The 25,612-nt window shown below is 43.3% G+C and overlaps 1 protein-coding gene across 1 annotated transcript in view; it reads right to left on the bottom strand.

Moving 5' to 3' along the window:
• Positions 1-11,101, bottom strand: part of LOC127570602 (solute carrier family 22 member 23-like) — a 70,454-nt gene extending 59,353 nt beyond the window's left edge. The window contains exon 1 of the mRNA XM_052016301.1: positions 10,616-11,101. Within this exon, the coding sequence (XP_051872261.1) occupies positions 10,616-10,915 (300 nt within the window). The 5' untranslated portion in view covers positions 10,916-11,101. The remainder of the gene's footprint in view (positions 1-10,615) is intronic.
• Positions 11,102-25,612: the final 14,511 nt, after the last annotated feature.

The following is a 25,612-nucleotide window of genomic DNA, read 5'->3' as shown; positions in this document are numbered from 1 at the left end:
ATTCAGTTGTTTGTAAAGTAAAAGCTCTTTCCTTGATGGTCCCAATTAACAAGAAAAACCACAAGGAAAATATGCTACCAATAAGCACAATCCCTTAACATTTCTCGATGACAATAATAAACCACTTCCAAATATAATGTTTTGATGCATCATTGCACATTCTACACACACAGGTTCATTGCTGTCACACAGCGATTATGAAGTGCACATTAAACCAGAGATTGTTCCCAGCTAACAGAACAATGTTATTAAATGATTTGTAGGTAAGAAGATCTTTAAAGAGATCGACCTCCACATTTCTGTGACCACAACCCAGACTCACAAGGTGCTGTAACCCTCCAGCCTAGTCAGAGAACAAATGAGATAGATCTCCCATAGATGTTCCTAATACTGGGAGTATTCTATGGTACTGTGTGGTGTGCTTCTCTACAGGTACAGATTTACAGCTGTATTTCATTCAACATACATACCCAAAACTCAATGCTATTGTACCACAACACTGAAATAAAGGAAATCACAATCCTGGCTGCATTTTATTGCGATGTGACCATCAGATGTGCTGGCATCCGCACACGCCGGATTTGGCGTTTGAACACAGTTACTCCGTAGCTCAACAACGGATGAAACATTTCCTTTGGCAAAAACTGAAACAAATACTTGGAGTTCACAGTTCCTCCATTATGAGGGGTGCCCCACCCAAGAACTGTTTAGTTTATGTAGATATGGGACACAGTACATACAGGAGCCTTTTACAGTGAAATTGTGTTTGCATGATATCTTACCATGGCAAACCACAGATCTCCCAAAATTCACCACCGTCAAGAGAAGTGTTAGGCTTGGGAAGGATATTTCCCCAAAAGTAGATGCTGCTGGAAACACCTCCCCCTAGCATTGCCTGCATATGCCATGGTGGAACGAAGACATTAAGATAGAATGTTGGAGACACAAGAGACTGCAGATGCTGGAATCTGGAGCAACACACAATCTGCTGAAGGAACTCAGCTGGGACGAGCAGCATCTGTTTGGGGGGGGAGGGGGGGCTGGTGGGGGGCGTGGGAAGGAATTGTTGACATTTTGGGTTGAGACCCTGCATCAGGACTGAGAGTGGACAGGGGAGATAGCCAATATATTAAGAGGGGAAGGGGAGTGATATAGGAGTCTGAGGTGATTGGTAGACTGAGGAGGAGTGAAAGATAACAAGTAGGTTGCACCAGGTAGAGGAGGGAAGGGGGTGGAGTTGGAGTCAGTAGCAGGTGAATGGAGGCAGACAAAAGAAATATAAGAGGTGGATGGAGCAAGGTGGGGGAAGGGGGATGTGAAGGTTGGAGACAGGTGCTGGAAGGAGATAAGCAGGAACTCGAAGGGCTACCAGTGCTGGAATCTGATATGTAAAGGAAGTAATAATGGCAACCATTAGGGGAGCGGTGAATGGCAGATGGAACCAGAACAAGATAAGGGAGGGCGCTGATCTGGACTGACAATACTCCGATAACTGCTGTGCTGCCACAAACTATAAAGATTAGTTTGCTGACAGCCCTGGTGAATTGGCTCTTTGCTCACACACATCTGTGAGGGCCAGACGACACCACTGCTGTTGTACGAATCATAGGTGGTGATGAGTTGATGTACAAGAGCGAGACAGTGCGTCTAGTTGAGTGGAACCACAACAACAACCTCTTCATCAACGTCAGTAAAACAAAGTCTGATTGTTCACTTCAGGAGGGGGAAGAAGGGCAAAGATGCATCAGTCTACACTGGGGGATTGGCAGTGGAGAGGGTCAGCAGCTTTAAATTCCTGGGCATTAACATATCGATTGACCTGTGCTGGGCCCAGCACTTAGACGCAGTCACAAGGTGCACCAATGTCTTTACTTTCTTAGAAGTTTAAGGAAGTTCAGCACGTCACCGAACACTATCAAGCTTCTATAGATGTACTGTTGAAAGTATCCTGACTACTTGCATCATGGTCTGGTACAGCAATTCAAATGCGCAGGAATGCAAGAAGCTACAGAGAATAGTGGACAGCACAATACATCACTGGCACATCCCACCACCAGAAGTATCTACATGAGGCACTGCCTCAAGAATGCAAAATCTATCAAAGATCCCCACCTTCCAGGCCATGCCATCTTCCTGCAGCTACCATCAAGCAGGAGATACAGAAGCCTGAAGTCCCACACCACCAGGTTCCAGAACAGCTACTTCCCTTCAACCACTCAGTTCTTGAACCAATCTGCACACCCCTAATCACTACCTCAGTATAGCAACACTATGACCTCTGCACTACAATGGACTTTTATTCCAAGTGTGTTCTTTCTTGTATAATCTTCTATAACTTATGTTTAATTTATGTACTTGTTGCAAATGTTGTGTCTCTAATGCCATGTGCCTGTGATGCTGCTGCAAGTAAGTTTTTCTTTGCACCTGTGCATACATGTACTTCTGCAATATGACAATAAACTTGACTGAGGTGGTGGGGGAGGGGTGGGAGAGTGGGTTCCCCAACCCACACCCTGATCCATAAGCAGAAACTATTCCTTTCCCCACATGCACCACAGACTGCTCCAGCAGAACCTCATCTCCCCTCAGACCCCCCCATAGGCAACAAAACCTTTAATAGAATTAGTGATTGGGACAATCACCACAGACATGTCTGGGGAAATATCAAGCCTTCCATCACCTGGTCAAATTGCAGCACCTTAAACTTAATGCAACTCCAAATGGCTCAGAGATGAAGGAAATTCGCCAGTTTTCTGGGAGTTTGCGTGCATCTTCGATTCACAGACACCTTTGATATTTTGCTTTACACTGCAGCACTGTTCAGCTCATCGTATTTTAAAAGTGTATTTCAACCATTTGCTTCAAGTATTTAGCTACTTTTAAGTACACCAATCATAAGTATTTTCAAATGCCTGTTGCTTGTCAGCATATTCCTCCCAAACAGCAAGCAGGCATCTGCTTGAAGTACAATTTAATTGGTATCCTTCGACAGCCTTGCAGACTCTGGGACTAAAATAACTACCAGAGTGTCGTCTAAGAACCTCAGATTTAGTCCTGGGCTTGCTTTGGGCAGGGTGCCAGAGACTAATTAATAGTTGGTCCTCACTGAATTACTGTCCTTCTGTTTCACTTTATGGCCTTAAAGTTTCAACGCATCCCTGTCACCCTCCCAGTGATACCCAACAAAACTCTGCAACATTGTGGCTGACTGGGAAGGCAGTGGAACCAGAGATGGGGAACTGGTGCAGAAATGTCAGCCTCAGAAGCCACACTCTCGCCACTTCAGGACTTGAGCATGTAATTAAGGTCACCATTTCAGGTTCTAGACATCATTGGCAAAGTCAGCTTTGATTGCCCATATCTAACTGCCCACAAAGGTGGTGAAGAGACATCTTCTTGAACTGCTGCAGCGCTTCTGGTGAAGGTGCTCCCACAGTTCTTCTCTGGAGGAGAGTGTTCCAGGATTTAGACCTAGTGAGGATCAGCAACATATTTCCAGGTCAAGATGGACATACAATAACGATATTTAATAAACATTTGGACAGGTACATGGATAGGAAAGGTTTAGAGGGATATGGGCCAAACCCAAGCAACATGTGACTAGCTCAGATAGTCAACTTGGTCTGTGTGGATGAGTTGGGCTGAAGGGTATGTTTCCATGCTGTATTAATCTAGGACTGACTTACAGGAGTCAGTGTTCTCTTGTGACTCATTCTCTTACGTGGCAGAAGTTGTGGGTTTGGGAGGCGCTGCGAAAGCTTTGAAATCACATCATGCCAATGGAGGGCATGAATATGTAGGACAGTGGATGGGGGAACCCCTCCTAAATCAAGCAGGTTAAACAGACCCAATGAACTACTTTTCTGAAGCTGCATCACTGCTTTAATGTAATGTGGGAGTCACCTGGTGCTCTGATAAACAGTAACAAAAATGAAAAGAATGTCATCCTTGGTTAAGGGATTAATATTACCTCCCAGAAAAATTCTCATTAGGGTTAATGTTCCTGCTCTTAAAAGCAATGCGATAAGATTGTTAACACCCAACCGAGAGGATAGGCAAGACTTGCCTCATTTGAAAGACAGCACTGACAACAGGGTAGAACTCTCTCAGTGGTGCAACTGCCAGCTTGGAGAGGCAAGAAAGAAACACAATGGAAGAATCATCTCTGTAATGCTGACCTCCTGCAGAATGGTCAAAAGTATCAGCTAAAGCAGTGACCTTCAAATTCAAGCAAAGCATTGAAGTGGATCTTGCATTGCCATGCAATTTAAATAAAGAATTGATTGAACAATTATGAGCATGGAACAATTTCCATTTATATAGCAGTCTTAACACAGCAGGACATTTCACAGGTATTATCAAACAACATCCTTCACCAAGGTGATACAAGGATACAAGATCCAAAACGCAAGGGTACACCACCAAAAAATCCAGTCAAAGAGATAGTTCGCACCTGAAAGGAGGAAGGCATGACTGGATTGGGAAGGGAATTAGGGTGAAAATTCCAATGCTTACGACATTGGTAGCTGAAGGTATAGCTGTCAATGGTGGAGCAATTAAAATCAAGGATTAAGACACCAGAAATGGAATCCAGAGATCTCAGGGAGTTCTAGAGCTTGAGAAGATTGGAGACAAAGGAGAGACACCAGAAAGATGAAAATTTTAACCAAGCGTCATTTAGATGGATCGGTAGTAAAAGGATGCACAGTTTGACAGCTTCAGTATTATCTCTGTACAATTCATTAGATATTTGTAATAATCAGGAAAACCCTTCATTTCAGATGTTTTGGAAAGATAACATTCCTGCAGAAGCAAAAGACCCAAGGCAGAAATCAATGGGGAAAATCTCCCTTCAGCATCTAATCAAATCAATGATGCTCAATGGACAGAAAATATTAATTTAATTATTAATATATTCAAGGAGACCTATGTGGAGTAAGGTCCCCAAGGTTAGACTAACAGATCACTTTCTTGGAATTGGTTTATTATTGTCACTTGTACCGTTCATACAGATCAATTCATTACACAGTACATCGAGGTAGTACAAGGTAAGACAATACAGAATGTAAAGTGTCACAGCTACAGAGAAAGTGCAGTGCAGGTAAACAATAAGGTGCAAGGTCATGACAAGGTAGATTGTGAGGTCAAGTGTCAATCTTATCATACCAGGGAACCGTACAATAGTAGCAGGATAGAAGCTGTCCTTGAGACTGGTGGTACATGCTTTCAGACTTCTGTATCTTTTGCCTGATGGGAGAGGGGAGGAGAGAGAACAGGGAGCAAACTACAACATGACGGGCATATGTCACTGTAATTCTAGTAAAAGATTTATCCCAGGACATGAACTCAGCTCCTTACAGATACTGACAGCATTGCAGCTTGTTCTTATTTTCTGTGGAGGCAAAGCTTCAGTTCCAACAGTTAGATGTGGCCCTTATGGTTTGAACAGGATCTTGCATTTCATGAATCAATACCCAGAATGAGGCCAATCGGACCATTGTGAATAGGCCAAGCCTTTAAACGGACACCCAGTTAATCCTTAGCCTAGCTCTTTCGCCTCTCATCTCAAGATCCAACATATTCTGTGGATCAATTAACCTCACACCAGAATTACTGACACTCTACAGGGCATGCTTACATCCAAAGAATGAAGCTCTTTGGCCCATCGATCCTTTGCCAAAATCTCAGAGCAATCCCATTCCCTGCAACCTATTCTCTCACAAGCCCTCTCCCCCAATTCTCCTTCCCCACCTATATGAGATAATTCATTGCAGACAATTAACCTACCAACCCGCACATCTTTGAGATGTGGGAGGAAACCAGAGCATTCAGGACAAAACTCAGTCACAGGGCAAATATGGAAACTGTATTCTTCAGGCAACTACATTCTTTGCATATACTGCCTGTAGCATTTCCTTCATTGCAAAAGAAAGTAAAGTATTTCCTGGGTAATAAAGCACTTTGAATTTGGGAAAGGCAGGATCGAAACTGAAGTGTTTCCTCCCCGCCCCCCCCCCCCCCAAAAAAGTTACTGACTTACAAAAAAAAATAACTCCCAGTGTTTGTGATCTCCAACAGCAGTACTGACAAAAACAGGAGAGAACATCACCAATAGCCCTATCCAGGTCCAATCATGTAGATGCCAGGGCCAAGAAAATGCACCAGTACCTCTGCTTCCTCAGTAGGGTAAAGAAATTTGGCATGTCCCCTTTGACACCCACCAATTTTATAGTTGCACCATAGAAAGCATCCTATCCAGATGCATCACAACTTGGTATGGCAACTGCTCTGCCCATGACAAGAAACTGCAGAGTTGTGGACACAGCTCAGCACATCACAAAAACCAGACTCTCTTCCATGGACTTTGTCTATACTTTACACTGCCTATGTAAAGCAGACAACGTAATCAACCCAGACATTCTCTCTTCTTCCTATTCCCCCCCCCCCCAACCCTCCCATCAGGCAGAAGATACAAAAGGTTGAAAACACATACTACCAGGATCAAAGGATAGCTTCTATGCCACTGTTATAAGACTATTGAATGGTCACTTTGTATGATAAAATGGATTCTTAACCTCACCGTGGCCTTACACCTTATTGTCTGCCTGCACTTTCTCTGTAAATGTAATACTTTATTCTGCAATGTTACTGCTTTTCCATTGTACTACCTCAATGTATTGATGTGATGAAATGATCCATATGGATGGCATGCAAAAATGTTTTTCACTGTACCTCAGTACGTGACAATAATAAACCAATTTACCAATGTTTGGCTTAAAAGACAGTAGCACCTTAAAGGCTAAAATGACCATCATGCTTTCCCTAGACTAATGAAATTGTCGTCAAGATATGTATTTAAACAAAAATAATCAAAAACAAAAGGCAATGAGGAAATGGAGTCAAACAGAATGTAGGTGAGAGTCAGCAACACTGGTGACTACACTTCCATATAACATTGTACTGGGAACAGTTTATCTACTGCAATTGGTCTCTGCTAAGTTGTATTTTATTCCAAGAGGAATTGAGAGAGACTGGGCTCTGGTTTCAGAAAAGGACACTACTCTGCACAATGCTACTGTCAAGGTTCAAACCACAGAGAGCCTACTCTTGCACTATTGTCTCTATTAACATGTCAGAAGAACTCCATGACAATAGTTTATTCTCACAAAGGGGAGCCTGACAGATGACACTGGGCGGCACCGTCACACAGTAGAGCTGCTGCCTCACAGCTTTAATGACCCAGGACCAATCCTTACCCTAGTGTAACATCTACAAGGAGTTTGCACATCTCCCTGTGACGCCCTCAGGATGCTCTGGTTTCCTCCCACATCCCAAAGATGTGCAGATCAGTAGGTTAATTATACACACATGAATGTGTGGCTAAGCACAGCTCCAATGCCATCTTCAAATTTGCCAATAACACTACTGTTGTTGGACGAATCACAGGTGGTGATGAGTTAGCTTACTGGAGTGAGATAGGACACCTGGTTCAGTGGTGCAGCAACAACAGCTTTGCGCTCAATGTCAGCAAAAGTAGAGTTGATAGTTGACTTCAGGAAGGGGCAGGAGAGTGAACATACACCAATCTACATTGGGGAATGAGCAAATGGAGAGGGTCAGCAGTTTTAAATTCCTTAACCTACCAGATGATCCATCCTGGGCCTAGCCCATAGATGCAATCATAAAGGAAAGTGGGCCAGCACCTTTACTTTCTTAGGAGGTTCAGCATGTCACCAAACACTAATAAACTTCAAGAGATGTATTGTTGAAAGTATCCTGACTGGTTGCATCATGGTCTGGTACAGCAACTTGAATGCACAGGAATGCAAGAAGCTGCAGAGAGAAGTGGACTCTGCCCAATACATCATGGGTACATCCCTCCCTACCATCAGTAGTATCTTCAAGAGGCTCTGCCTCAAGAAGGCAACATCCATCAAAGATCCCCACCAACCAGGCTATGCCATCTTTTTGCAGGAGGTACAGAAGCCTGAAGTCCCACACCACCAGGTTCAAGAACAGCAACTTCCCTTCAACCATTTGGTTCTTGAACCAACTGGCAAAACCCTAATCACCACAACAGTTTAACAACACTATGACAACTCTGATCACTTTGAACTAAAATGAAATTTGATTTTTTTGCTCTAGTTGTGTTTTTTTTGCTTGTAAAAACTGTATAATTTATGTTCAATTTATGTTTTTCTTGTGAATGCTGCTTATATTATGCTCTGTACCTGTGATGCTGCCGCAAGTAAGCTTTTCACTGCACCTATGCATACATGTACTTGTGCTTATGACAAACTCTACTTTGACTTAATTGGCCTCTGTAAATTGCCCCCAATGTGCAGGTGAGTGGTGGAATTGGGGGGGGTGGGAAGGTGAGAGTTGGGATTGATCTGAGAGGCAGCACTGATGAGAGGCTGAGTGGTCTCCTTTTCTATAAGGAAATGTGGAAATAACAACATGGCTGATTTTTGCACTGTCTGCTTTGAAGTGCTTTCTTCGGTTCAAGAGGGGACAGGAAAGTTGCCTCTGATGTCCTAGGGCAACACTTACTTCTAACCATTATACTGGAAAAAAGGTTCCCTGTTTTCTGTGGGATTGCTGCTTGTGGGAGCTAATCCTGCACAAATTGGCTGCCACATTCCCTTCATTATAACAGAAACTAAACTTCTAAAACTACTTCACTGACTGCAAAGCCCTCCAGGCTGTCCACAAGACCATGAATAGCACCACTGTATAGAAATCAGTCATTCAGGACTGTAAACTTTAAAAACAGACATTTCATACATGTTTTGCAAACAGGTTTCAAGTTGCATATTATTGGCCTATGAGAATTTTACAAAAAGATGACAGCCTGCACTATATTCCAGCTCAAGCAGAGTTGATATAGCAAGAATATTTCATGCAATTCTCTCTCAGCCCAAACACACTGACCAAAGGAGTCCAGACATGCCGATATGAAAAATAATGTCTCTTTAATTTTTAAGTCCCAGCTATAAGAGACCACCTCTTGTAGTTCCCACTGTTGTATCAATTTGGAGAAGTGATTCACATGAGAAAAGTAAAGGCCAAATCAAACCACTCTTCCTTCTCAGCATCCCAGTTACTATGTTACACCAGCTTGACTGTGGGTTCACCAACCCATCATTATTCTGCTTGATGAGGAAAGCCCAAAGAAATATTCAAACACACCCATCTTCCCCAGCTCACCCAATAAATAACTAAGAAAATGTAACAAATTTCCACAAAGATGCCTTTGCTAAGAGCTTGACTCCCAAAATTAGGCAGCTCTATAGCAGTAAGATCATCAAGGCACCTTGCTCAGCACCTAACAGATCTATTATGTGCATTGTTTTCTTTTTACTACCTCAATATACTTATGTATGGCATGATCTGTCTGGATGGTATGCAAACATAAGCTTTTCACTGTAACTCCGTACATGTAACAATAATATTAAACCAGTAAAAGAACTGTCTGTAGATGGGTGGGAGTCCTTCAATATACCACAGAGGAAACCATATCTATCCCCAGCTCAGAGGGAAAATGACAGCGGCAGAAACAAATGTTTCCTTCCCCCAATGGCTAGGTTTATAAAAGTGAAGAGATGACACTGACAGGGAAACATTTCAAATTCAAGTTTCAGTTCATAGTATCAGTCAAAGTGGCTTTTCAGGCTCCAACGTCACTGGCCTGGGGGTCGACAGCAGGTTGACAGCAATTGTTACAGCAGAGGTGCAGATGCCAGAAAGCCAAAACAAAAATAGAACACAGGAAGCAGTGGGGAAGTCGGGCAGCAACTCCATTCACTCGAACCCCCTCCCCCACAAGCTTCCTACAGCCTCCCCTCCCTCTTATCTACTTCACCAGCCTCCCTCCCCCTCCAGCTTCCTACAGCCTCCCCCTATCTAGTCACACTCCCTTCCCCCTCCTGTGTCTACTCACCCCCCTTAACCCTCCCCCATATATCACCATCTTTCTCCCTGTCCACTCCCATTACCCCCTCCCACTCCACCAACCACCCCCCACCTCCGCCCTGGTGTCATTCCCACCCCCCAACGCCCTCCCCGTTCCCCACCACTCCCCCCGTGTCCCCCAGCTCTCCCCCCATTGCCCTCCCCATTCCCCCACCACTCCCCCCGTGTCCCCCACTTCCCTCAGTGAATGTACCCGTGTCCCCCCCCACTCCCCCGTCCCCCACCACTCCCCCCGTGTCCCCCAGCTCTCCCCCATTGCCCTCCCCATTCCCCCCACCACTCCCCCCGTGTCCCCCACTTCCCTCAGTGAATGTACCCATGTCCCCCCCCACTCCCCCGTCCCCCACCACTCCCCCCGTGTCCCCCAGCTCTCCCCCCATTGCCCTCCCCATTCCCCCACCACTCCCCCCGTGTCCCCCACTTCCCTCAGTGAATGTACCCGTGTCCCCCCCCACTCCCCCGTCCCCCCACCACTCCCCCCGTGTCCCCCAGCTCTCCCCCCATTGCCCTCCCCATTCCCCCACCACTCCCCGTGTCCCCCACTTCCCTCAGTGAATGTACCCGTGTCCCCCCCCCACTCCCCCGTCCCCACCACTCCCCCGTATGCCCCAGCTCCCCCCTACTCCCCACCCCACCCTACCTGAGTGACGATGTTCTGGTACAGCCCTGTATCCAGCCGGTATTCCCACTGTGTACACTGGCACTCGCTGGCGTTGGCGGGCGGCCACAGCGCGCCGAGCCCCCGGCTGTGGTTGGCGCACGCCATGCGGGGCTCGGAGCTGAGGAGAGAGTCCGAGCTGCGGCTGAGCCCGAGAAGTAGGGCGGGGAGGCAGCTGAGCAGCAGCAGCCGGCGCTGGGCGCTGCCGGTCGGCCAGGGCGCCGCCGACAACCGGCGGGCTGAGCCCGGGGAGACCCCGCCGGTGCTCCGCTCCCCCGACATGCGGCCGGAGCCGGCGGGACACGGGTCGATGGTCGGTCCCAGAAGGGGGCTGCGTGTGGAATTAATCCATTGGGGCGCCCCGGCACAGAAGGATCCCAGTCCGTACACCCGCCGCGCCGGCAAACATCGGCACCCCTAGGTGCACCCGCCCGACGACTCCAGGCAGCAAACTCCTCCCACTCCCACTTCCAACCCCGCCCTCTCCCGGCCTTAAAGCAGCCGGAGTTCTGGGCAGAGTGGGCGCTCTGACTGGCCGGGCAACCAAATACACCCGGGACCCGAGTTCTGACACTGAATGGTACAACTCTGGCCCCGGCATCTGGTTAATGATACCTGGTTACTAAAACCTGATGACTGAAACCTGGTCACTGAAACCTGGTCACTGAAACCTAGTGATTGATACCTGCTGATTGAAACCTGGTGACCATTACCCTGGTGTCTGAAACCTGCTGGTGATTGATACCTGGTGCTGACTGATACCTAGTGACCAAAACCTGCATATAGTCTTTAACTTTCTAGGCCTTAGTAATTTGGGTGCTCAGAAGCAAAGGGTAAGAGCTGGTGGGCCTGTTTGTGACTGGAAGGCTGTAGGGTTGCACAGGACTCTTGCTTTTTGTAAAATTTATCAATGACTTAGATGCAGAGGTAAAAGTAGGTGGCGTAATAAAGAAGTTTTCTGATGATCAAGAATTAACTGGTTAACAGTGAGGAGAGAAGACTGCAGGAAGATATAGACGGTTTGATCAGTTGGACAGCAAAGTGGCAGGAGGAATTTAATGAAATATAGGTACATTTTAAATGTGAGATAATGATTTGAGGAGGCACAACAAGGCAAGGCAATATACAGCAAGTGGAAGGATCTTGAAGGGGAAAAGAAACCTTGTGTGCATTAAGGTGGCAGGTCAAAAAGACATACAGGGTGATTTCTCCTATAAAATAGCAGAGGTTACTCTAGAACTGTATACAACATAAGATGGACCACAGCCTGAGAATTGTGCACAGCTCTGGTCACCACAATACAGGACTGATGTGATTGCACTGGGGAGGGTGCAGGGGAGATTTATGAGGATGCTGCCAATGGCTGGAGAACTGTAGCTATAAGGATAAACTAGGGTCCTCTTCTCCAGAAGAGTAGGCTAGATCAGTGGTTTTCAACCTTTTTCATGCTGTGGACCCCCAGAACATGTCCTTGTTAGATGGCGGACCCCCAAAGTCCACAAAATCAAATAATCGATAATTCATGCATACAACACTTAAATTACTCCACATAGGCCCTATTGAAATAGTGACTATTTCAATCACCGATAATTACCAGCGGTGTCTTTCAGTGTTCAGTTCAATGTGAAGGTTGTGCCTGTTTTGATCTGTATTTGGTTTTCATGGCAGTGACTGCAGAAAATGCTTTTTCGCACAAGTAAGTGGTTGCAAATGATAACAGAACATTGACGGCTTTGCCGGACAGCAGTGGATACTCCTGGGAACATGCTATCCAGAACAACAACAGTGACGTTCAGTTGAACTGCAAGCGCAAAGTCCTGTCAGATGACAGTTCAGCCAATTCTTCTTGTTCACGTCCAGTTAAATCAGTAAGCATGCATTCAAATGGTTTTCAAATCCAATCAAACATGCTCGTGTCATCGTCACCGAAATCATGGAAATAATGTGACAGCTGTTGAATATGGTTCAAAACGGTGCTCGCAATGGCCTCTGTCTTAGTCTCGTTCACAGTCAGAAAGTCAGCCAGCAACAGAAACATATCATAGACGCCTTGCTCGCATCTTCCCTTCCAGATACAGAGTTTTTTCTGGAAGGCATTGATTTTGTCATGCATTTTCAGAACATTTGAGCCAGGTCCTTGCAATGATAGATTTAAGCTGTTCAAAATGTTGAAAATATCTGCAAGATAAGCTAATCTGGCAACCAACGTCACATCCGTCAAGAACTGTGCCAATGATCCGTTATACTCATTTAGAAAAATGAGCAGTTCATCTTGCAATTCATATACACGCTGCACAACGTGGCCTCATGACAGCCATCTGACTTCTGTATGTAGCAACAAATGCTTATGCTCGGCTTCCATTTCACGGCATATGTTTTCAAACAAACAATGATTGAGCGGCCTGGCTTTGATAAAGTTAACGATTTTAATGCATGTGGAAAACACATCCGCAAGATTTTCATCCATATCCTTTGCAGCCAAAGCCTCACAGTGAATCACGCAGTGGGTTGCTGCTACATGTGGAGCTACTTCTTTCACTTATGCGACTAGACCCAACTTCCGTCCCGTCATTGCGGCAGCACCATCTGTGCGTACTCCAATACACTGTGTCCACGCCAATGCCGATTGTACAAAAAGAGCGTCAAGCACATGGAAAAGTCCTTCACCGGTTGTACGCCCTGGGAGCGCCTTGCAAAACAAAAAGTCTTCCAAAGCCTCTCCTTCCCAGCAGTATCGAACATAAACCAACAACTGCGCAGCACTGGCAACATCAGTACTTTCATCGAGCTGAATCGCAAATCTGACTTGCTGAAGACGTGCTATCAGCTGGCTCTGTATATCTTCCGCCACATCGCCAATTCTTCTGCTTACTGTGTTATCAGACAGTGGAATGGCTTTCAGTTTTTGACTGGATTCTTTTCTCAGTACAACTTCGCACATATCTACTGCTGCAGGCAGTATAAGCCCTTCTCCAATTGTGTGAGGCTTTCTGGAATGTGCTATACGTAATGCTACCAAATATGATGCGCGAAGAGCCTTCTCATTTACAGTGGTGCAGACTGTCATTTTGCCTTTCTGCTTGAGGTACAGCTCCTTTTGCCACTCAAAATATTCCTTCGGCTTACTGGCAATATCTGGATGCACTGTTGTTAAATGACGCTTCAGTTTCACTGGTTTCATTGCATCGTTGGACAGTGTTTGCAAACACACAACACAGAGAGGTTGGTCCGCATTTGTCCCCATTGCAATGAAGCCATATGAAATGTATTCTGGATCGTACTTGTGTTGTTTTCTCTTTCGGTCACTCTTCTCCCCTTCGTCATCAGAATCTTCCAGTTTCTGGTCAGCTTTTCTCTTCAGAAATGTTTCCATACTCAGCAATACATACCGGCCAGTTTAATTACTATTACTGATAAACAAAATTATCAAAACTAATCTGAAATTTACACGCTTGCGCACTTTTCGTTTAACAGTGGCGTCACTATGGTGTAAATGCACGGTAAGCAAGCAATATTATTAAGGCACACCAACAACGTCACTCAGTCTTGCTAACACCACAGTGCAAAACAGAGTAGTAGTGAATAGTGAACACTACTGACTACACAAATCAAATATTAAGCGGCGGCTTACCAGAAGGGAACACCGTCTAGGTCTCTCAGATTGTCACCTATAACAGATAGAATAGATATGGCCAATTTTCTGAATAGTGGAAAACTGGAGCAAGCAAGTAAGCTACGTCTTTGTAACAGGTCGCTTTTCCATTTTTTTCTTGGCTTGCTCGCAGACCCCCTGGCAACCTGCCGCACTGCAGACCACAGGTTAAAAACCTCTGGGCTAGATGGTAGTGGGGAAGATGGTAGAGATGTATAAAGTTATGAAAAGTCTTTATGGAGTAAAATAACATTGGGTTATTCCCAAAAGGGAATTGATAAAACTTATAGAAAATGGTGCCATTCAACCCATCATGTTTGTCCCAAAGGAAGAAAGAACTTCGTCCTACCTTCCATAAGTCTGTAGGCCACAGCACTTCAAGTACACATTCAAATGGGACAAGGGTCTCTGCATCCACCACCACTTTCAGGCTATGAGCTCCAGATCCCCACCACCCTCTGGGTGGAAAAAAATCCTCATTCTTTCCTCTAATCCTTCCACCAATTACCTTAACCCTTTGCCCCCAATTATATTTTCTGGCCACTCTCACCAGGCCTCTGATAATATTATCAATCTCAGTTAAGTGTCCCCTGAAGTCTCCCAACAACATTTTCGAGTAATCCCCTCTGCAGCCTCTCGAGTGCTCTGCATCAGATGTTCATGAAAGCATGAAGAATTAAAAATCCACATTTTAATCATTTCATTTCTGCCTTTGTACTATCTGATTTATGAGTGTCAGGGAGTACACTGGCTAGCATTGTATCATTAACAACTGCATCTGAGATTAAACAATTACCTGGCAGTCACGGTTTATGTCTTGGATCAGGGAGCACAGCACAACTTCAGAGTTGTGATACCTAATTCTTTATGCAGATTTTAACTACTGCCGGGGTATCAGATAATGATAATCCAATTCATCCCATGGCTCTGACTCACTAATACCACATGACTGGTTTACACTGATAAATCAGCATTTTAGTACCACAGGAATTCACCACAGCCCATTTCAGTCACAGTCACAAAAATATTTTTTTCTCATGTTTATTATTCTCCGATTTTCTTATGACATGGAAGGAGGCTATTCGGACCATTGCCATGTCAGCTTTCAGTGCGATCCTATCAATTTCATTCCCCCATTTATTTACTATTCTTTCTCACATGTACATGCAGGCACAGTAGCATAGTGGTTAGCATAATGCTTTACAGCGCCAGCGACCCGGGTTCAAATCCGGCCACTATCTGTAAGGAGTTTGTACATTCTCCCTGTGTCTGTGTGGGTTTCCTCCGGGTGCTCTGGTTTCCTCCCACATTCCAAAGATGTACAGGTTAGGAAGTTATGGGCATGCTATGTTGGTGCCGGAAGTATGGCGACACTTGCAGGCCGCCCCCCAAAAAATCATTACACAAAAGATGTATTTCACTGTGTGTTTCGATGTACATGTGACTAATAAAGATCTTATCAACTTCCCTCAGATTCAACCACCCACCTACACTAGGGGAAATGTACAGTGGCCATTTAACCTAATGACCCACATGTCTCCAGGGTGTGGGAGGAAATATGAGTATCCAGATGTTTATACCCAATTGTAGTAATAGTCACATTTTCTTAAGTAATAGTAACATGATTGGGGAGGCTCACTAAAAAGCAGGACAGTGACTTTAACGTGCTTTTTAATACATTAGTGTGTATGGTTTCTTTAGTCCTTCTCCATTACTCTTTGACTCCCAAAGGTGATGTCAAGTCAAGTCAAGTTTATTGTCATGTGCACAAGTACAGTGGGGTACAGGTACAATGAAAATCTTGCTTGTAGCAGCATCACAGGCACATAGGTAAGATAACACACAGAATGTGGGTCTTCAGAGGCACACTTCAGAGGCAGTGGGTCATGGTCAAAGTGGCCATTGATTTTGTATGAGCTTAGACAGTTTGTGCTGGTGAAGGAAGTTTGCATTTCTATAGCGCCTTGCACAAATAAGCAATGAAATACATCTGAGCAAATGTAAGATCCTCCAGCTACTGGGTCTGAAATAGAAAATGCTGGGAACACCCATCCAAAGGAATGCAGCTGCAAGAGTGGGGCACTCCCTCAGTGCCGCACCAATCAAAAAGCAGCGGTAGGGTGTTTGATCCCAACTTCATTTTGTCATCCTGATCTCCATATTCTCTGATTCCCAAGAATCTCCCAGTCTTGAAGAGACCAAACAACCAGGCACTACTGGGGCAGAGAGTACCAACAATTCCCAACCCTCTGAGAGTCTCAACACTGATAGTGAGACAAGCAGACGCAAGAACTGTCTCCAATCTTCACTCTCCCCTCTTCTCATCTCGCTCCATCTGCTTTCATTTTTTTCTCTTTGTCTGCCTCCATCTATCATCCCTCTGCCACTGTCTCCCAATTCCACCCCCCTTCCCTCCTACCTGGGGCAACCTGCCTGTCATCTTTCACCCCTCCCGTCCGCCAATCATCTCAGACTCCTGTCTCACCACTGCCCTTCTCCTCTATATACTGGCCATCTCCCCCCTCCACTCTTAATCTTGATGCAGGGTTTCAATCTGAAACACTGACAGTTCCTTTCCCTCCACAGATGTGCAACCTGCTGAATTCCTCCAGCAGATTGTTTGTTGCTGATAATGAGATAAGATCCTTGGCCATGAAACCAACCAATTTCAGACTGAATAGCCATAGATCAATAGATACAGGCTATTCAGTTATGAAGGCCGCTACAGAGAGAGCTGGTGCTGTCCTTTGCACATAGGCTATTGGATAATGACCAAATGCAGAAGCACTGGCAGCTATTCCTCTCAGCCCAACCCAGAGGCATGTGATGCATTACATTGTCCCTGACCCTGGCTCCAAATGTGAACAGTTAACCAATAAAGGCCATTGCTGGGACTGCTTTGAGTTATATGGATCATTGTTGCAGAATAAGCTGACCTTAATTTACTTTCAGAGGTTTACAGTCACCACCTTGAAGTTCCCCTTAAACATTATCTTGGCAACATAGAGGTATTTCTTAGAAGTAAACAACAAATGCAAACATCTGTGCCTTGTGTTATGCAATTACACAATTACTCACTCATCATTTTTTTCTGATAGCTCTTGAAGTGTTCATGCTGCCAGGAATCAGCACTTATAGTCATTTCCAAATCAACAGTGTAGAGGAGCAAGGTTTCCTGTTAACAATCCACACCATGGATCAGCTCATTCAGAGAGTGAAGAGCTTTACAGTGACCTGTGAACCTCTGGAACTCACTGGTTGATTTACACTGGACTGCCATTTGCTTCATGCCACTGGACACTTGTCTGCAACCTTCTGTGAATTTTCAAAACCCTGCTGGATTTTCCCACTAAATTCACTACAGGAAGTTGCCTCTGATAATTACAGAATGTAAGTGCCCTGTTAAGCAAAGGAAACATGTTAACCTCAGGCCCCACAAAGAGAGCAATTTAAACTGTGAAGTCTTATTGCTAAAGGTGATACATTCCTCACAGATAAATGAAAATAATCAGAAGTTAAATTACTAATATTTATCCAGAATTCTGTTTTGAATATCTTGTCTCCTCTCTTTCTTTTAAGCCAATCAATCTACCCCACATAACTTTTCCTTCTGTACTGCATCTGAGTTGACTCTAACTCATGAGATTTCCTTCTCCCATTTCTTTTATAATCCTTCAATGTGTGTATGTGTGCATGTGCACGTCTGTGTGCATTTGTGTGATTGTGTGTGTGTGCTTGCATGTGTGTGTGTATTTGCATGTGTGAGAAAAGGAGAATTTGTGTAAGTGAGAGAGAGTGTGTGTGTCCGGGGAAGAGAAAGTGTGTGATTGTGTGAGTGTGTATGTTTGTGTGAGAGAGAGGGTGTGAATATGTGCTTTTGAGTATGTGTGCCTGTTCTTGTGTGCATTGTGCGTGTGTGTGTGTGTGTGTGTGTAATGGCAATAATAGATCTATCACTAGAAACTGGTAGAAGTATGTTGGTTAGCTTTAGTCAAGTTATTCAGGGAATGGAGAACAGAGATAATGATCAGATGGCCATTACAACTGTTTTCTTTAAATGTTGGCTGCATCACCGTTGTGAAATGTATATAACAGGTCAGGTTCGAATGTCCCTGAAGCAGCTGACTCAGGCTAGTGTGTGAGCTGAGTGCTCATTATATGGGCCTGGCTCAATGTATGACCAAGGTCCTGGCAGTTCTTCAATATCTCTCACATTGTCCTTTCTCCTGTGTGAATCTGGACACAGGGTCAGTTTCCTGAAAGCACCCACAGTGCGCAGAACCCTCTGTAGTGAGCAGAAGACAAGACTCCCTATCTCAAGAGTGTTGATGGATAATATGAGGATGTCAGAGGTGTATTGATTCCATTTTCATCCAAAATCCATGTCCTTTGGTGGAAACTGGAGTGGGAACAATGACTGTCTAAAGCTTTGAAGTTGGATATAATGCTCACAACAATTGTAACAGCAGACCTTGGATCTTCCTGTGCTATATGTCTCCGTAATGCACGGCACTTTGTATTTTACTCATAGTGCCATCTTAAATTCCAACAAACATACTGAAGTACTCCAACCTTCACCTGAGAGAATCTGGTCACAGCAAGAATGCACAAGATCAACAAAATATTGTTTATTCATCTCTCACCTGTATTATGCTGTCCAACTTGGTCTAAAGGTATGAAGAGTAAGCAATAGTTGGTCAGTTGTCAAGAAGATACTGCTCTGCACACACTGCAGATAGTTGCTTGCTGGGCAGACTTCAAATTATAACATTCCTCTATCTGAAGTGAGTCCCATACCAAGCTTGAATGTAAACCAGGCTGACTCTCCTGTGAAAGATTAAGCAGAGATTGAGATATTTGCCTTAAATTAAATTTTAAATGGAGCTACAATCCCCAGATATTCCAGTGATTTTTGGACAGATCCTGGTAGTATTTCTGGAGGACTATTCAATCAAAAACAGATGCACTCACCTGACTTTGAACGTAAAGGGCTTGCTTCCTAACATCCCTCATGCATTCAGGTGCAGAGTTTTTGGATGTGTTACAAATCTTTTCCAAATTAAGTCACATGTCCTATACTATTTTAGAAGTTTTGCCTCACAGTATATGGCCAGGTAAAGCCTATCAGAATATCTCCTGGAGGAACTCAGCAGGTTGAGCAGCATTTGTGGGAGGAAAGGAATTATCGATGTTTTGGGTTGAAACCTTGCATCAGTCCTGATGTGAGGTTTCGACCTGAAATATCGACACTTCCTTTCCCTCCACAGATGCTGCTCAAACAGCTGAGTTCCTCCAGCAGATTGTTTGTTGCTCCAGATTCCAGCACCTGCAGTCTCTTGTGTCTCAGAGTATCTTGTTGGATCAGCATACTCTTACTTAAAAGACCCCATTATCTGAAGGCACCGAATTAATGGGACCATTCAGACATGATATTCAAATACTTCTCTACAACAATCCATTGAAATACTGAAGACCTCTGTCAGCCTTGTCAAGTCAAAGTCGAGTTTCTTGTCATATATACAAGCTCATGTATGCACAAGTGCAATGAAAAACTCACTTGCAGCAGCATCACAGACACATAGCATAGAGATTCTGACATTGGGAGAGAGTGTGTTATCTCCTGACTGGGATTGGTCCAAACCATGGAACAGTCATAACAAAGGAAGGAGATGACCCAAAATAAATCAGATTATCCTTTTCACAAATGGCAATGTCAAATATGGCCAAGAAGGTTCCTGGAATGAACTATTCTAAACAAAATCTAACATCAGATATTTATCGATCTGAACTTTTCCTCCTCATTTCCACCACCAATCATCGAACGCTCAAATATAGACAGTAATTAAATATTAGACAATCAGTTGTCATTAAAAGTTTAGATTTCTGCAATCCATATGACAAATTATTGACTGGATCTTGTGGCCACCCAGAGACATGGAAACAGCTTAGCAGGTTTGACAGCTAGCCAGGGCTGGGACATGGTTTGGTCAGGAGTCACAGCTTTCCCCAGATGTTTCATGGTTCCCTCATCCTCTGCCTCAGAAGCCCTGGCACTGGGGGGGGGGGGGGGGGGGGGAGGTGGGGGGGGGGGGGTTGGGCTAGCTTGGCAAGATGGGATTGGGAGATCTGCAAAAGGGAAGTTTGTGCACAGGTCAATGGTGAAAGTGTGCAAAGTACCGAGGTAGCAAGTTTCTAAACAATTCGGGTCAAGGACATCCAATAATTCCAGCCCTTGCCAGAGTCAGCACTGCTGAAATTCAAATGCATGAACTTTCCTGTTGGACAGCTTTCTGCTCAGACCCAGTTCCATTGGAAACCTGGACTGCCTTCAATGTCTGCTGAAAGAAGTCAGCTCCCGGTTAAATATAACACCTGTCTTGTATTTATTCATGATTTTATCTCGAATACTTCATTCCAGAAGCTTTCTCTGCCTGTATTGAGATTGTCATGTGTGATAGGGTAAACCTGGTTTACTTCAGTACCTTTGCTCTCATATTTCCATATTCTGAACCATCCCCACCCAGGCGGAGGCTGTCATTCCTCTGTGGTTAAAAGGGCTGATGGGATTTTTGTTGGGTGAAGGAATTCCCACTTGTGGGTGAGACCATAATTAGGAGCCATGAAGGTTATTGCAGCAGAGAAGGAGGCTATTCAGCCCGTTGAGTCTCTGCTGGCTCCTAGCATCCCATTAATCCCCACTGCCCCATTCTTTCCCCATGGTCCTGCAAATTGCTTCCCCTGAAGTTCTGATCCAATTCCCTTCTCCAAACCTGACTGACTCTGTTTCCACCACACAACAGACAGTGAATTCAGATCATAACCACAAAGGCTTTTGCTCATCACCCAACAATTAATATCTTTTACCTGAGCCTTTATATTTGCTTCTGCTGGTTCTGAACCCTCAGTTGCCCCTTATTGGCCCACCAGGCATAATTTTGTCCACTGTTATCAAACCTCCTCACCTTCTTCACACCCGCTTCTCTCGTCTAATCCTGTAGCTGAAACTTCTCATCCTCAGAGCCAGTCTGGTACATTCTGCACCTTGTTTAGGACCTCCTCATCCTTCCTAAAGTGAAGTGACCACATGAGAGTGTCACTAACCAATCCAAGGCCAAATTCAGGAGAAAGGACTTCACCTAGAGAGAGGCGAGAGTGTGGAACTCCCTCCCACAGGGAATGGCTAAGGGGACAAGCAGGTGGGGTGAGGTGGAGGTTCAACAGGAGCAGGTGACAGAGAAAGAAACAGGAGACACAGAGGAGGTGAAAGGAGGAGGATGAGAGGAGGTTGGTGTGGAGGTTTGATGCTGGTACAGACTGGATGGGCCAAATAGGCTATTTCTTTCTTTTTCAATCTTTTTATTAGTTTTCAAATTAATACAGATTAATATATGACATCAATGTTTGTACATGTAATACAAAAAAGATCGGAAGAACAATCATGGCATGGATAATCATAAAAAACAATGAAGTATATAAAAAAAATCTGTAGATCCAACGATCTCTTAGTGAATGAATATAATATAAAAGAAAGGAAAGAAAAAAATTTATTATAAAAATATAAAAGAAGAAAAAAAATCCCCAAAACAATAAGAACATTTATAAACAGTATACCAAACCAAATAAGCTAAAGAAAACAAAATTCAAAAAAAAACAATCAGAAAAAAAACGGGACTAAAATTTCTCAGTAGAAACAGAGCAATATTATGTCGTCAACTCCATTCCTCTAAGTTAAAAGGTTATTACAAGGGGATCTATATCATGTGAAAATATTGAATAAACGGACTCCAAACTTCCTCAAATTTAAGCGAAGGATCAACAGTACCACTCCTAATTTTTTCCAAGTTTAAACATGATATAGTTTGAAAGAACCATTGAAAAGTAGTAGGGAGTATTGGATCCTTCCATTTAAGCAAAATGGATTGTTTGGCCATTAAGGTAACAAAGGCAATCATACGGTTAGCAGAGGCAGATAGATGGCCGGACTCTATCCTTGGTAATCCAAAAATTGCAGTGATAGGATGAGGTTGTAAATCAATCTTCAATACATTTGAAATAATGTTAAAAATATCTTTCCAATATTTTTCCAAAAGAGGACAGAACTAAAACATATGTGTCAAAGAAGCTACATTCAATTTACATCTGTCACATATAGGATTTATATGTTGATAAAAACGAGCTAGCTTATCTTTTGACATATGGGTCCTGTGAACTACCTTAAACTGTATCAAAGAATGTCTGGCACACATTGAAGATGTATTAACTAAATGAAGAATTTTCTTCTGTCTCTGTTGGTAAAGATGTCTGGAGTTCACTTTCCCATTCATTCTTAATTTTGTCCAGTGTTTCTGAACGAATTTTCATAATTAGATCATAGATTATTGCTATCAAGCCCTTCTGACAAGGATTAAAACCAAAAATTTTTTCCGTAGTTTCAGTTTTGTAGGCGTCGGAAAAGAGGGTATAGTAGCTTTTAAAAATGTCTAATCTGCAAATATCGAAAAAAAGTGTGATCTAGGCTAATTGTATTTGTTAGACAATTGTTCAAAGGATGAAAGACAGTTATCAATGAATAAATCACGAAAACATACTATTCCCTTCCTTTTCCATATGGAAAATGCTGAATCAACTCTGGATGGATGAAAGAAATAATTAGATTGAATGGGACTTGATAGATTAAATTTATTCAATCCAAAAAATTTACTAAATTGAAACCATATTCGTATTATATGTTTAACAATTGGGTTAATCATATGTTTACTTAATTTGGTAATTGCAAAAGGGAGTGGAGCTCCTAAAATAGAAACTAATGAAAATTCAAGTACTGATTGGGACTCAAGGTGTACCCAATTGGGGCGTTGAATTGCATCTGAATCTTGTATCCAAAAAATTAAATATCTAATATTGATTGCCCAATAATATAATCTAAAGTTAGGCAAGGCCATACCACCATCCTTTTTTAGTTTTTGTAAATATTTCTTACTTAACCTTGGGTTTTTATTCTGCCAAATATATGAAACAATTTTAGAATCAATAGTGTCAAAAAAAGATTTCGGAACAAAAGTTGGAATCACTTGAAATAAATATAAAAATTTTGGTAAGATATTCATCTTAACCGCATTAATTCGGCCTACCAATGATAGAGACAGTGGGGACCATTTAGTAAATAATTGTTTAACATGGTCAATTAAAGGTAGTAGATTAGCTTTAAATATGTCTTTATGTCTCTTGGTAATTTTAACACCTAAGTACATAAAATAGTCAGTTACCAATCTAAAAGGTAATTGGCTATAAATTGGGGTTTGCATATTTAATGGAAAAAGTTCGCTCTTATTAAGATTTAATCTATAGCCGGAAAAAACACAAAACTGATCTAATAGTGATAGTACTGTGGGGATAGATTCCTCCGGATTAGATATAAAGTAACAGGTAATCCGCGTAAAGAGATATCTTATGAATCTTCTGTCCACGAGTAATACCACATATATTTGAAGAATCCCGAAGTACAATAGCCAAAGGTTCTAAAGCAATATCAAAAAATAAAGGGCTTAACGGGCAGTCTTGTCTAGTACCTCGAAAAAGCCTAAACAAAGGAGATCTTTGATTATTAGTAAATATTGAAGCCATAGGTGCATAATAAATCATTTTAATCGCAGATATAAATTTAGGACTAAAATTAAATTTTTGAAGTGTACTGAATAGATATTCCCATTCGACTCTGTCAAACGCCTTTTCAGCATCTAGTGAAACAACACATTCTGGAATTTGGGATGAAGGGGTATATATAATATTCATTAATCTCCTAATATTAAGATGTAGATAATGATTCTGAATAAATCCTGTCTGGTCTTCAGAGATAATTTGTGGAAGAACCTTTTCCAATCTGAAGGCCAATATTTTGGAAAATATTTTGGAATCTACATTTAATAAAGAAATAGGTCTATAAGATGCACAATCAGTGGGATCTTTATCCTTATTAAGAATTAAAGAAATAGTTGCTTCATAAAAAGATTATGGTAGTTTACCCACTGATAGGCCATCTTTAAAAATTTTGGCTAACCAGGGAAGCCTATTTCTTTCCAGTAAATGGTTTGTGATGGTTGTAGTTCAAGACCTTGGAATTAAGTTTCAGGCCACCTCTCACCCCAGGAATGGTGACAATGCAGAAGACAAGCAGACACTTGTCTCTGATTGAATTAGTGCCAAGACCTGTAATTGTTGGGTGTGAGAATTAACCTTGACAGCCAACGACGAAATTCAACATAGAGCAGTTGGGACCAATGAGCATGGGCATGAGTGACTGTCTTCCATGCACACTGCAGGGGGTTAGAACCAGGAATTTTACTCAGTCACTGTGGGACACTTCGCTAGAGAGTGATATTCCCTAGCTCCACAGGGCTGCCTCCCAGCCTACACTTCAACCTTTCCTTCACCACAACCTCAGTTCCGGCCATATTTCCTTGTCTACCTTCCTTTAGCGACCAGTGGGATTTATTTCAAGGAAAGATCTGGCTGCCACACACTGGGAGCCAGTAGTCCAGAATCTCTACCGATGGATATCCTTGAACTCATGGAAAGGGTAGGGAAAGCATTTTCAGATTATGCTCATGATCTCACTGAATCTAACGCAATCCCCCAAATCCTGTGGTGTGGTGTTTGTGGGAATGCATTGACGTTGCAAAACTCTCAGTTAGAATTGGTAAACTTGGGTCCATTTCTAGTGGACAACATCCAAGAGGAGAGAAGTGGTTGATTACTTTTTTGATTACAATTTAATTAAACTTCTCTTCCAGCAATCCCCACCTTGAACAGGCTCTGCTCCTGAAAGGTCTTTGACCTGAAACATTAATTCTGTTTCTCTCTGACTACTGATAAATTCCAGCCAAAAATACTTCTTAAAGCAGAGTTTAAAACAATGCAAAGTAGGGTCCAAAGCCCTGAAGTTTGTAAGTTGAGATCTGTTGTTTTGTTTGAAGAAACAAATGCAACCCTACAACATCCTGTATCTAGTACTCCCATGCTCCAGGTAAATGGAACTGTGTAAAATCTGTCCCAACATCAGCGCTTCAGTGCCTATTCCCTACACATTAAAGGTTGATCTCTGTGAATCCCCGCGTTAATTTTTCTTTGCATTAATAACTGTCAATCAATTCCAAAAACACAGGAGATTGAAGATGCTGGAATCTGGAGCAACAAACAGCTGGAAGAACTCAGCGGGTTGAGCAGCATCTGAGAAGGTAAAGGAACAGAGGGTCCTGATGCACTGATGCAGGGTCTCGACCGGAAATGTCGACCATCCTTTTGCCTCCACAGATGCTGCCTGACGCACT

The sequence above is a fragment of the Pristis pectinata genome, chromosome 5 (assembly GCF_009764475.1).
Source record: "Pristis pectinata isolate sPriPec2 chromosome 5, sPriPec2.1.pri, whole genome shotgun sequence".
NCBI classification, from domain to species: Eukaryota; Metazoa; Chordata; class Chondrichthyes; order Rhinopristiformes; family Pristidae; genus Pristis; species Pristis pectinata.
Note: the sequence above shows the minus strand (reverse complement) of the source record. Positions and strands in the feature narration are given on the sequence as shown.